The sequence below is a fragment of the Rhododendron vialii genome, chromosome 8a, assembly GCF_030253575.1.
Source record: "Rhododendron vialii isolate Sample 1 chromosome 8a, ASM3025357v1".
In the NCBI taxonomy this organism is placed as follows: Eukaryota; Viridiplantae; Streptophyta; class Magnoliopsida; order Ericales; family Ericaceae; genus Rhododendron; species Rhododendron vialii.
Window position 1 is genome coordinate 31,227,503 of NC_080564.1, and position 13,095 is coordinate 31,240,597.

The 13,095-nt window shown below is 38.5% G+C and overlaps 2 protein-coding genes across 3 annotated transcripts; both read left to right on the forward strand.

The window, feature by feature from the left end:
- On the forward strand, window positions 1-7,281 carry LOC131335295 (ubiquitin receptor RAD23b-like). Of its 2 annotated transcripts, none has more exons than XM_058370601.1 (13): window positions 1-312; window positions 2,147-2,308; window positions 2,585-2,623; window positions 2,728-2,792; window positions 2,871-2,915; window positions 4,039-4,216; window positions 4,344-4,490; window positions 4,586-4,654; window positions 4,883-4,930; window positions 5,043-5,152; window positions 5,784-5,862; window positions 5,948-6,066; window positions 6,991-7,281. In XM_058370601.1, the coding sequence occupies exons 1-12, from the start codon at window positions 247-249 to the stop codon at window positions 6,062-6,064; spliced, it is 1,125 nt and encodes a 374-aa protein (XP_058226584.1). In that variant the 5' UTR covers window positions 1-246; the 3' UTR covers window positions 6,065-6,066; window positions 6,991-7,281. The 2 variants fall into 2 exon arrangements, with proteins under 2 accessions (XP_058226584.1, XP_058226585.1); XM_058370602.1 differs by having other exon boundaries at window positions 104-312; window positions 7,034-7,281.
- Window positions 6,607-13,095, forward strand: LOC131298764 (uncharacterized). Its single transcript, XM_058324236.1, has 11 exons — window positions 6,607-6,764; window positions 6,991-7,033; window positions 7,246-7,331; window positions 7,469-7,530; window positions 8,059-8,090; window positions 9,455-9,933; window positions 11,061-11,151; window positions 11,598-11,645; window positions 11,749-11,858; window positions 12,514-12,631; window positions 12,720-13,095. The coding sequence occupies exons 1-11, from the start codon at window positions 6,607-6,609 to the stop codon at window positions 12,834-12,836; spliced, it is 1,344 nt and encodes a 447-aa protein (XP_058180219.1). The 3' UTR covers window positions 12,837-13,095.

A 13,095-nucleotide genomic window follows, 5' to 3' on the forward strand; every position in this document is an offset into this window, starting at 1 on the left:
AAAATATTCCTAGAAAATTCAGAAGGACCCAAGGGAAAAAAACATAGGGAGTCACGTGGTGCAGCTCACGTGATCAACTGTATAGTCCTTTCATCATAACCTGCAAAGACGATTTCAGTTTCTCTCTCTCTCTTTCAAAGCTCCCCTTTCGAATTTCGATCCGTGGTTCAAGGGTTTCAAATTTCCAATCCCTCCTTCGGATTGTAGCTCTCTGCATTCTTCGATCAGACCCTCCGATTCGTCGAGATGAAGCTCACTGTAAAGACTCTCAAAGGCAGCCACTTCGAAATTAGGGTTCAGCCCACTGACACCGTGAGTCCCCCATCTCTCTCAATGGAAACGCATATAAAGTCTTTATCTGTGTCTGTATAGGTATTTCTTTCTGTATATCCAAAAATCACCGCAGATTACCAGGGATGGCCCTGTACATTTGCGGGCCGTAGGCGAACTCTCCCATGAATTTATCTTTTTATCTTCAAAACAAAAGGCAAATAAGAATGAAAATATACTCATACACATGCTTTGTTCTTGTTTATTTTAGCTATTGAGCTTTGTAAAAATAGTTAAACGAATTAAAGATGGAATGAATGCAATGTTAGTATTTCTGTGTTTTTACTCAGAAGTCTAGATGTACTTTTGTTTGTTTGGCTGTTAGAATGTGATAAACAATTGTTTTGTGGTACCAACTCTACATAAACTCTCATTGGGTTAGGTTAAACTCTCATTGGGTTAGGTTCAAATATCAATAGCTAAAGGTTTTGAAGAACATTTTGTCCCAACCCTTTAAGATTAAAAAAAAAACCCCGAAGGGTCTGATGGAGATTTGAACTGGCGTCATTTGAGTGGAACATAAACATAGGACATTCAGATTTTGGGCTATTCTATAATAGTAACACTTACTCGGCTTGGGGGCCCTATTTTTGGCCCAAAAAATGGAGGCCCTGGGAGGTGGCCTCTTGGGCCTTGCCTGCAGATTACCAAGAGAAGGTGTTAGGTGGCAAAATAAAATTTATTAATGGGGTTAAGTACACAAATGGTTAGGGTTTAGACCGGGGAACTCAAAGAGATAGGGTTCAGACTTCATATAGATTACCCTTCTTTTGAACCTGGGGGTGCTGTAGGGCACTCCTGCCCTACAATGTGTAGTGTGGCCGATCGGGCCGTCCATTTCGGCAATTAACGGCTCAGATGACGAAAGGGGGTGGGTTGGGGCCCTTGGGGGGTTGATTGGCCGTAGGGTTGTTGCCATTGTCTTTAAAAGGAAGGTTCATACTCTAAAGATTCTTTTGATCGGAATGCTCCCCTGAACCCCAAGTCTGTACTTATAAGAAGAAGGGTGATCTGTCTGAATCCTATCTCTTTGAGTTCTCCAGTATAAGCCCTAACCGTTTGCATACTTTAAAAGAAGCAAAATAACAATGACCGCCCTTTAAACTATTGCTCATAAATGAATTAACTCCAAATATATAAATTTGGATGCTAACCCCGTCAATCGATTTAATTTTTGCCACCTAACACCTTCTCTTTGAGTTCCCTGGTCTAAACTGTTTTTCAATATGACTTTCTTTGGTGATTGTCCTTAGTTTTCTCAGCAGCCAAAAGCCAAATATCACCCATTCCTGTTTAATGGAAGTGATATTTTATGTTTTGTTTTTATGAACATACGATAACTGAAACCGAATTGAGGTTATTTTTGGTTTGCTTATTGTGATTCTGAACAGCCAATGCCTTTATTGAACTAGACTTTGAATACTAGAGACTGAAAGTATGACGACAAAAATATGGAAACCAAAGTCATCGAGAACATTCTCATTGATGACAAAATTGTGACTATTTCCTGTATATGTTACGCATTTCTCGTCATCAGGACTATCTCATAGGAAAAGCAGTGGGCCTTAGGATGAGGTCTCCTGTAGTATTGTGGTGTTACGAGATAGTTTCATATATAGGTAGTTGTAGTATTAAGGCGTGGAGAAGAGAGAGAGTTTTGGCTGGTTAAATTGTGAAAGCTTTTAGAAGAGCATTTGGCGATATGTAATAGATCGAAGCAAGTTTTTGTACTTATAAACATGAATTCATACGTCATGCCACACGTATCAAAAGTTTGCTCATGATTGACTAATGTGTTACTTCATTTTCATCCTAGATCATGGCAGTAAAGAAAAATATTGAAGATATACAAGGAAAAGACAACTATCCATGTGGTCAGCAATTATTGATTCACAATGGAAAGGTTTTGAAAGACGAAAGTACTCTGACAGAGAACAAGGTCTCTGAAGATGGTTTTCTTGTTGTGATGCTTAGCAAGGTAGCTTCTTTCTTTAGATTATGACTTTTGTGTTATTTTTACATCTAGGATCTTTTATTTACCTGCGAATACTGGTAGTGTATGCCATGATTACATATATTGGTTAGAGTTGTTTAAAGTATCCTTGTTGGTCATAGTCATACATCTTTTTTTCTAGCAGTAAGATTGCATGTATTGTCAGCTTGGGATACTGACATGCTAGACTTCATATCTAACGATACATTCATCTTCTCATACTTTTCTATTCTACTTTTGTATTCTTTGTTGTATGGACAGAGTAAAACTTCAGGCTCTAGTGGGACCACATCCACTCAGGTATTTCTGTTTGCAATGTCCATAATTATTGTTGTTATTGTCATTTGTTACCTTATTTCATGTGATCCCAAACCTGAACATCACTTGTGGACATGTGCGAACAGCCTGCATCCGTAACTCAACCGACCTCTAATCCTACTCCTGCCACTGAAGCTCCCACACAAGCACCGTGAGTATAATTTACAAGCATCTGTATAATGGATCTCCGTCATCTGGGTCCAACTCTCTGTTTGGATTTGTTTTGCAGGGCCCCTGAAAGCACCTCGCCTGCTTCCAATTTGGTTACAGCTAAGTATGGGCTCTATCTCTGATATAATGTATCAATTGCAATATCTAGGCAACCGTTAACCAAGGTTTCATGGTAATACTAAACCTTTGAGAGGGGTGAGGGCGTTAGGAAGGTTGTAAGGACAAGTGAAGGCAGTATAGTTCTCATTGTAGAGCGTGAGAAGTAGTTGATCAAATTTGTGATGGTCTATGTGGAAAGTGGAAATACTTAATATATTGGTATCCATGCCTTAATGAGCATGTTATCCTTTTTTTGAATTGGTTTACACTGCTGCACCAACTGTTTGTCCAATATTAGCTTCCTCCGATGCAAATTTAATCATTACTATAACCCAAGTTAACTAGTGCACTACCTATGAGGTTTAGAAAACCCCTCCCTATCCCAATCACTTTGGTAGAAAAAAATGAACATGTTGAGGTATGAAAATGTATCCTTGTCTTGGAGATGTGTGAAGTGAGGACCTTCATGAATGAACCATTCAACTAGGGGATTAATCTTTGGAATGGGGATTTCCAGATTTTTGTTTGTATTGTTACAACTGTTTGCGAGGTAAAATTGATATGGATGACAAGTAACTAGTTTACCACTTGCTAACGTAAGAAACATACAGCCTGTGCAGGAGAGATGAGGTAAATAAGCAGCCCTTAAGACACCGATATGGTCATCCAATTCCCCCAAACTGTAGCACGACAACTGTTTCCATATTGGGACTCCAAGCACTATGAATCAGTTTCTGTTTCTAATTTCCCACTTTTTAATCTGGAAGTTGGTCCAAGATTCTGTAAAGCTTGGAGAAATGAAAATCATAAACAGGTATAATAGTTCTCAATCCATATATTCTCAGAACTAGACTAGAGAATTGGATTCTCCAGCATATAATTTTACACTTGTATGAAAAACATCTGCATATGGAGATGGAATAAATTTCAGTTGCTGAAGTTGTTAGTTACACGTGCATGTGGCATAATATCACTTGCTACGTAATATTTCTTCTTCCTTCATTAGGAGAGTGGAAAATAAAGTATGAAAACAAATTTGGGTGTTTTCTCCATCGGCTTTGCACAAGCTTATGTATGTATGGCAAACAAACCACAATCATTCACAATTATCAGAACTTTTGTTGCAGTGGTCCTTCTGACACATATGATCAGGCTGCTTCCAGTTTAGTTGCTGGTAGTAATCTTGAGCAGACCATTCAACAAATAATGGATATGGGTGGTGGCAGCTGGGAAAGAGAAACTGTTATCCGTGCACTTCGAGCTGCTTACAACAACCCAGAGCGAGCTGTGGATTATTTATATTCAGTATGTTCTTAAATTGTTCAATGCCATGTTGGAGTGCAGTGGCACTGTCCCTAAATTTTGTAAAATCCAGTATCTTAGAAATCTTGACAATAACCTGGCCTTCACCCTTATTTTGTTTTGTTTTCAGGGTATTCCAGAAGCAGCAGAGGTTGCTGTTCCAGTGGCTCATTTACCTGCAAATCAGACAGCCTCTGGGGGGGTTGAAACTGGTGCGGCAGCAGGCGCACCGGTCTCTGGAGTTCCTAATTCATCTCCCTTGAATTTGTTTCCTCAGGTTTAACTTTACTGGAACATTACTGTCTTTTGGCACATACTTGTCTGCTTTCCTCTTATGTGTTTCTTATATTGTTTAAACTGAAACATCTCTAGGAAGCAGTTCCTGCCGGCGGTGCTGGTGCTGGACTTGGTCCCCTTGATTTCCTTCGAAATAGCCAACAGGTTTGGTTCCTATATTATTTGATTGCATTCCTTGTGCTACGAAGCCTGTAGTTATGGTAGTCGGGTCTTTAGGATTTGCATTAAAATATGTGGACCTGCGTTTAGTTTTAGTTTTTTTCCTAGCTGTTATGAGATAAGATGTAACTATATCTTATCGTCTTGTATAAGATATTGGCATGGCTATTGAACTTTCTCGTTTATCTGATTTTTCCTTTGTTTTCTTTTCAGTTCCAAGCCTTGCGTTCAATGGTGCAATCAAATCCCCAGATTTTACAGGTCCGTATGAATCCTTTTGTTATCAGAGTATAGTACTATAGTTCATATTCATTCTGTTGTTATCAGATAACGTATTCCTTCTGTAATGAGTTGTGTTTTTGCTTGGTTACAGCCCATGCTTCAGGAACTTGGAAAACAAAACCCCCAACTTTTAAGACTTATTCAAGAGCACCAAGCTGAGTTTCTTCAATTGATAAATGAGCCTGTGGACGGTTCAGAAGGGTGGGTACTTGTTCTTATCATTTTACTAAGAATTGAGAAGAGTGAGTGAATGGCAATTTTTCTTGTTTAAACTTTTCAAGGCAATGGAGTAGTGGGATATAGGGATTTGAGCCTTGTGTTGTCTTGGAATATATTGGGCCTTTCCTTGAGGTATAGTGGGCTTTCTGTTTCCTTGGTTGGGTTGACGTGTAGGAAAGAGGAATAATGCTTGGCTCTTCATCCCTTCTTGCCTCTCATCAAACATTTGGGAAGAGCGCAAAAGGACATTTTGTGAGCTTGAGGAACCTACATAAGTAGTATTCCTTTCTCGTTTTGGGATTTTGGGGCTCTCAGATTAGTGTTCTGATATACGTGGTGGCATTCCTTCAATCTTTAATACTTGCACTCCAAAAGAAGGCGGGGAAAAGAGAGAAAAAGAGCAAATTTCTCTCGTTGTGACTTACCCTTCTTAAATTTGTCTTAGTCAGTTGTCTTTCCGAGAAGCCTGGAACATCCTTAGAAAGGGTTTCCTTGAGTATGGATCTTCTGTGAAATATGAACACCAGTTGAGAATGGGAACATGTTTTGCGATTCCGTTAAGAGGTAGGCATGGTCCTGTCTACTGATTGTGTCAACATTCATTTCCTTGCAGGGATATATTTGATCAACCTGAGCAGGAGATGCCTCATGCTATTAATGTCACACCAGCAGAGCAGGAGGCCATAGAACGAGTCTGGTTCCTTTCTTTCTTGTTATTTGTGTTTCTCTTGTACTGGGTATGTTCTGCTAAGTTTTGTTTCGTTGGTCCATTTTTAGCTTGAGGCAATGGGATTCGATAGAGCCCTTGTCATCGAGGCATTTTTGGCCTGCGACCGCAATGAAGAATTGGCAGTGAACTATCTATTGGAGAATGCTGGAGATTTTGAAGATTAATGGTACATCTTTACCAGAAAGTTTGGAAATGTTACTTGTTTACCTTTTCATCTTTATGATATGTTCCGTTGTAAATGTTACTCTATCCTTGATGGTGCATTGTGTTTCTTCGCATTGCTGGGTTTTCGTTTTCCAAGTTTTGCCATTAAAAGACCAGAATGATAGTAACTAAAAGTTTCTGCATCTTTATAAATTCTAACACAAACAGTTTTCCTTTAGACTTGCTTGGGAAAGATTTATTAATTCATCCACCTAAGAGTACGTCTTTTCATATTCCTGCCTTATAAGTTCCTCTAACCAGTCCATTGCATCGGATCCCCATATTCCTTCAAAAGCTTTCCTTTCCATACCAAATTTATGTGAAGGCAGAGGCAGACAAATTCCTAAGAAGAGGATTTGTTGGCATTCTGTAAATGCTCTATGATCGACAAAATTAGTTCGACAGTAAAGGTCTGAGCATGATGATGCTGTTTACATAGGTGCAGACCCAATGATTGCTTTGTTGGGAATGTAAAACAAGACAGTTGAGAAGCTTGACGGTCATGGTGCTTGCCCAGGTGCAATACGCACTATATGCTGCAGTGGAAACATGTATCAGGATGGATGAGATGCTTTACTTAAAACATTTTAGAGGAACTTCTCGTGAGTCCTTTTGGAAAATGGATTTCTTGTTTTGGTCGTTAGAATCACTTATCATGTGGTAACCTCAGCTAACCTGATTGTACACCAAAATTGACTCGGTAGGTATTTTGTTAGTAGGATGCCGGAGCACCTCTATCATGCTGTGTTTAGATAGTCTGTTTTAGAATTCCTTTCATACATTATTGACTTCCATTTCTTTCCTTTTTTTGGTTTTTCGACATTTTTATAAGCTTTTAAACTGTGCTTAGTGATTAACTTCCTGGTGTTTTCATTCATGTGTACAGGTATAGTGAATTTGACATCGACGTGTTTGGAGTTTTTGTGAAGGTGGTGCAGCATCACGAGAAATTCAATTGTTGTTGATCATCTCATATGATTTTCAGTATTTATGCTAATGATTGGATGGTTGTCCGTGGGGGTTGATAGGCTTTACTTTTCCAAGAAGGCTAATTGGGATTGTGCGGGGCAGTCGATTTGGTTTTTATGACAATTCTTTGCGCTGTTTGTAGTGTCTTATGTTTTCTAACCCATTTTTACAGAAAATTGAGTTTGGAAATCTAGAGCACTTGAGAGCACATTTTAGTTTCCTGTGCCAACAGATTTACATTGCTTTTCCTGTCTACTGGTTTGAGTGAGCACGTTGCTGCCTTGGCTGTGTTTGGATTTAGCCTGTGTAGAGAGTTATAAAAGATCACGAAAAGCTAAAAGGAATAAGTGATTATTTCGTGCAAATCTGAATCTGTTTAAATGAATTGTCTATAGGGCTGATAAACGAGCCAAACCGCTTGAGTTTGAGCTCTCGTTAAAAAGATTGTTTGAGACCGGTTTGTTACATATACGAACTTAAAGTCATAAAGATATTTTTGAAGCCCGTTAAGCTTTTAAACCAAGATGGAACAAACTATTAGTCAGCTTGTTTGATTTATGATGTGTAAAACATTCCAGCTATTCAAGATTGATTCATGATTGACTAAATTAAATTTCGTTTAAGATCAGTTCGTCAAGTTTAGCTCGAACATATTTTTAAAGCTTGTTGAGTTTTCAAATTAAACTTGAACAATCAGTAATTCAACTCTTTCTGTCGTTTAACAGCCCTAATTTGGCTCCACATGTGCTCTGATAAGAATTTTTTGTGCCTAGGGGCCACTCAAGCGCACAACACACACTATAAATCAGAGAAAATTTCACTCATAAATTGAATCATATACAAGAAAAAAAAAACTTTCCGGAGCCACACCGGCTCCACTTCGGGGAGCCACACTGCCCCCCGCCCTTGACCTCACCCACTCCCTCACCAATCTGCCACACCACACATAGATACAAGAGAATACAGTGAATTTTGTGGTCGCCAGCCAGAGGTGGTGGTGGTGATTGTGGGGTGAAGGTGGGAGGGGGTGGTTGTATTTAGTAAAGGGTAATCATTATCATGAGGTTGTATTTGGAGGTAAATAAAAAATGAGCTTATCCTCAGTGAGAATTAAGTCTTGATTTTCTAGACCCACTAGTAATTTATCTTAAGCCAAATTAAATTACGGAGTAATTCACTAATGTCAAATGGCTGCTAAGCATGTGGTAATTAATCTTTATGGACTGGGCCGAGTGGGGATCGCGTTCAATAGTTTTTGAAAATTACTGAAGGGCCCTATATATTTTTCGAATTTCATCCAATGTTCCCATTTGTAATTGGACACCTCCCTTCAGTAATGTCTTTTTGGTATGGTGGGTTAAGTTTGCTAAAATGTTTTTTGTTGGAAGAAGTAGGAGTGGTTCTGATTTCCATGTGGTGAACATATTTTACTTTTTCTGCTAAAAACTGATTATTTTTCAAGATATTTAGGTTAAAGTAAAATCAATAATTCACAAAAATTTGACGCAAAATTAATAAATTTAAATAATTTAATAATTATAAACCAACTTATTTTAAGATAAGTTGAAAAAAAATGCATCTTCCACATGATTGAACTTTATTTTGAAATTGTCATTGCTGGGATCTGTACAAACATAGACGAAATTAATTAATTAATTATGCAATCGTACTACAAAAAAAGCAACCATATTGAGCGAGGTTGGTGACCTCCCACACCAAATTACTTCTTCATTTACTCAAAAGAAACAGCAAAGGAAAACAATTTGCAGACATTGGGACTAGGGGTGCTAATTAAAAAAAAAAGTGACTCGAGTGTTTTTTTATTCATGGTTAAACAACTTAACGAGCTCTACAAGATGAACGATTCTGATCATTGTAGTAAGCCTCCGGTGGGCTGACAAAAATAAAAATAAAAATAAAAATGGACGGAACTGGATAGTTCCAAACTGGACAGGAACTAAGTCCTCTGTTGTCTTCTCGGACCGGGGGCGTTTTGTACTATCTTAGCCGTCCAAAATATTTTGAATTGCTCAGATTTTTAAAAAAAATTCAAGGAAAAAATTTTATTTTAATCCAAACCAGTTACTATTATTACTGAGACACAGACGGAGCGCATGCGTGTTGCTTGCTGTGTCTTCTTCCTCACCAACTGATTCCTCTGCACGCGGGAACGGCCAAGTTTCTTCAAGCTCTCTCTCTCTCGAAGATTAATACGTTCCCTCAATCGTAACAAAACTGAATGGGAACACGCCAAGTACACTTCTAATCTCTCACCACACCACACCAAACCAACTACAATGAATTTTTTCAAATTGTTTTCTAATCTCTGTGGAGCCAGCCAGCCTTCAACATTGTTTTCTAATCTATATCTGTGGAGCCAGGCTTCTAATCTCCGCTTTTATATTCTCCACAACCCCAACCCGAAACCCTGGAATTTCCGAAAAGAGCCACCAATGGCGAGTGCAGTCGTCGGAGTTATCTTCGATGCCTTATGCGGCGAACTAGTGAATGCCATCAAGGAAGTAAGGGCCAAATCCAAAGAATTCAAACCCCTTTTGAGACAACTCGAATCAACCCTAGACCGGATGACCCCAACATTCGAAGACATCGAGAGTCTGAACCGGGCCGTCCACCGGCCCGAAACGGAGTACGCGGTTTTCGCCGACCAACTCAACGAAGGGAAGAGCCTCGTGCTGAAGTGCGCCAGGGTGCGCTGGTGGAACAAGAGCTCGTACGCGAAGAAGCTGATCGAGTACGACAGATCGCTCACGAGGTTCTTCCAGATCGACGTGACGGCGCAGATTCTGCATAGCGTGCGTCGGGTGGAGGGGAATCTGGCTGGGGAGGGGCCGATGGCAGAGTAAGGGCCCGTTCCACTTTCTCCATTTACCTTTTCTTTCGTAATTTTAAACTCAAATATGATAAAAATAAAAAGTATTTTTTTAATATTTTTTTACCATTTAAAATATCTCAGTGAAATCTAGCAAACAAGATCTATCCAGATTCTGCATAACGTGCGTCGGGTGGAGGGGAATCTGGCTGGGGAGCGGCGACAGAAAAAGTAATAAAGTGGGGAGGAGTGGCACGTGCCACCCCGTTTCAGATATATCCACATAAAAAAATAAAAATAAAAATTTACAACATTAATTTGGAACTTAAGAAGAAATGAGAAAGGAAACGAAAGTTAATAAAATTTGCCTCCAATTGTTTGGATATTTTCTCTCATCTTTCTCCCAGCTTTTCTCTCATTTTCTTTACTTTTCATCACTTTCTCTGAGTTCCGAACAAAGTCTTAACCTAATTTGGCATTATTAGCTAAATGGTTTACTCTATTTTTTTTGTCCTTATTCAAAAAAATTTGCATTTAATAGTATCTTGTCGATTTTTTGAAGATTATTGCTTTGTCATTACGTGAGGAATCTAAAAAGTAGGAAACAATTACGATCAAAATCTATTTTTTTCTGAATGAAGACGAAAAAATTGACTTATTTTTTATTTTTATTCAAAAAAATTGGATTTCAATCGAAATTTTTTACTTATTAGATTTTCTTCTCATGACGAAACAATAATTCTCAAAAAAATCAAAAAGGAATCGACAAATGCGAAAAAAAAATTGAATAAAAAAAAAAAGAAGAAGCTATTAATTTGGCTTATTATGCCAAACTAGGCCTAAGTTTAAATTAAATTAAAAGTTATGCAAAGAGTTCACCAAAAGGGTGCCTTGGCTTCTTGGTTGAGGAGTCTGGCATGTTTTACGGACCACGGGATTTCGAACCTCCTAAGGGGTTGTTTGGTATTTTAATTAAGTCAGGAAGCTTTTTTGTTCTTATTCAAAAAAAAAATTCGCATTTGTTATTTTTTCGTTAATTTTGTAAGAATTATTGATTCTTCATTACGAAAGGAATCTAAAAGGTAAAAAATTACAATCAAAATTCAATTTTTTTGAATAAAGACGAAAATAAGCCAATAAGTCAATTTTTGTTATAGGATATTCATGGATGTCCCTGAAACTGAAGAACCTGCTCCCTCTGGTGGTGTCGCTGAACATCCCCTTGATTTCCTTCGAAATAGCCCACAGGTTTGGTTCCTATAATATTTGATTGGATTCCTTGAGCTACGAAGCCTATAGACTGTAGAGATGGTAGTCGGGTCCAAAGGCGGAATCAAGAATGTAATTTGTGTAATCTGCCTTGGGCTAAAAATGAATTGGTAGGTGGAATGAGTTGAGCTAAAATTATTTGGGCTAAATGTTACATATAAATTTTTTATTTTTTTCAAAGCTGACTGGGCTATAGCCTATAGCCCATCCTTCAATACAGTACTCATAGTTCGATCCGCCCTTGGTCGGGTCTTTAGGATTTGCATTAAAATAACTGGACCTGCGTTCAGTTTAAGTAGTTTCTTTTGCCTAGCTGTTATGAGATGAGATGTAACTACATCTTATCGTCTTGTACTCCGTATAAGATATTGGCATGGCTATTGAATTTTCTCATTTATCTGATTTTTCCTTTGCTTTCTTTTCAGTTCCTAGCCTTGCGTCCACTGTTGCAATCGAATCCCCATATTTTACAGGTCCATGTGAACACTTTTGTTATCAGAAGATAGTACAGTTCATATTCATTCTGTTGTTATCAGAAAATATATTACGAGTTGTGTGTTGTTTGCTCGGTTACAGCGCATGCGTCAGGGACTAGGAAAAAAACACCCCCATATTTCAAGACATATTGAAGAGCACGAAGCTGAGTTTCATCAATTGATAAATGCGCCTGTGGACGGTTCAGATGGGTGGGTACTTGTTCTTACTATCATTTTACAAAGATTTGAGGAGAGTGAGTGAATTGGCAAATTTTCTTGTTTAAACTTTTCGAGGCAATGGAGGAGTAGTGGGATGCAGGGATTTGAGCCCTTGTGAAGTCTTGGAATATATTGGGCCTTTCCTTGAGGTATAGCAGGCTTTCTGTTTCCTTGGTTCGATAGACGTGTAGGAAAGAGGAATAAATGCTTGGCTCTTCACCCCTTCTTGCCTCTCGTCGAACATTTGGGGAGAGCGCAAAAGGACATTTTAATTTGTGAGCTTGAGAAACCTCATAAGTAGTATTCCTTTCTCGTTTTTTGGGATTTTGGGGCTCGCAGATTATTGTTCTGATATATGTGGTGGCCGGCATTCCTTCAAGTTTTAATACTTGCACTCCAAAAGAAGGCGGGGAAAAGAGAGAAAAAGAGCAAATTTCTCTCATTGTGACTTATCCTTCGTAAATTTGTCTTATTAGTCGGTTTGTCTTTCCGAGAAGCCTGGAACACGCTCTTAGAGAGGGTTTCCTTGAGTATGGATCTTCTGTGAAATATAAACACCAGTTGAGAATGGGAACATGTTCGTGATTCCGTTAAGAAGTAGGCATCGTCCTCTCTACTAATTGTGTCAACATTCATTTCCTTGCAGGGATTTATCTGATCAACCTGAGCAGGAGATGCCTCATGCTATTAATGTCTCACTAGCAAAGCAGGAGACGCCTCATACTATTAGTGTCATACTAGCAGAGCAGGAGGCCATAGAACGAGTACAGTTCCTTTCTTTCTTCTTATTTGTGTTTCTCTTGTACTACTTGGTATGTTCTGCTAAGTTTTGTTTCCTTGGCCCATTTTTAGCTTGAGGAAATGGGATTCGATGGTGACCTTGTCATCGAGGCATTTTTGGCCTGTGACGGCAATGAAGAACTGGCAGTGAACTATCTATTGGAGGATGCTGGATATTTTGAGGATTAATGGTACATCTTAACCGGAAACTTTGGAAATGTTACTTGTTTTTTACCTTTTTCATCTCTACATATGATCGGCTATGTTTGGTAACATTGCCACTTTTTTGTTTCCTATTTCCTATTTGTTAAAATCAGTTTCTACTTTTCCTAAAAAAAAGTGAAAGCGAAAAACATGTTTGTGTCAACTTGTTTTCCAAAAAAAAAAAAAAAACAAAAAACAAAATACATGAACATGGTTGACATGAATAAAAGAAGACTTCCATTGC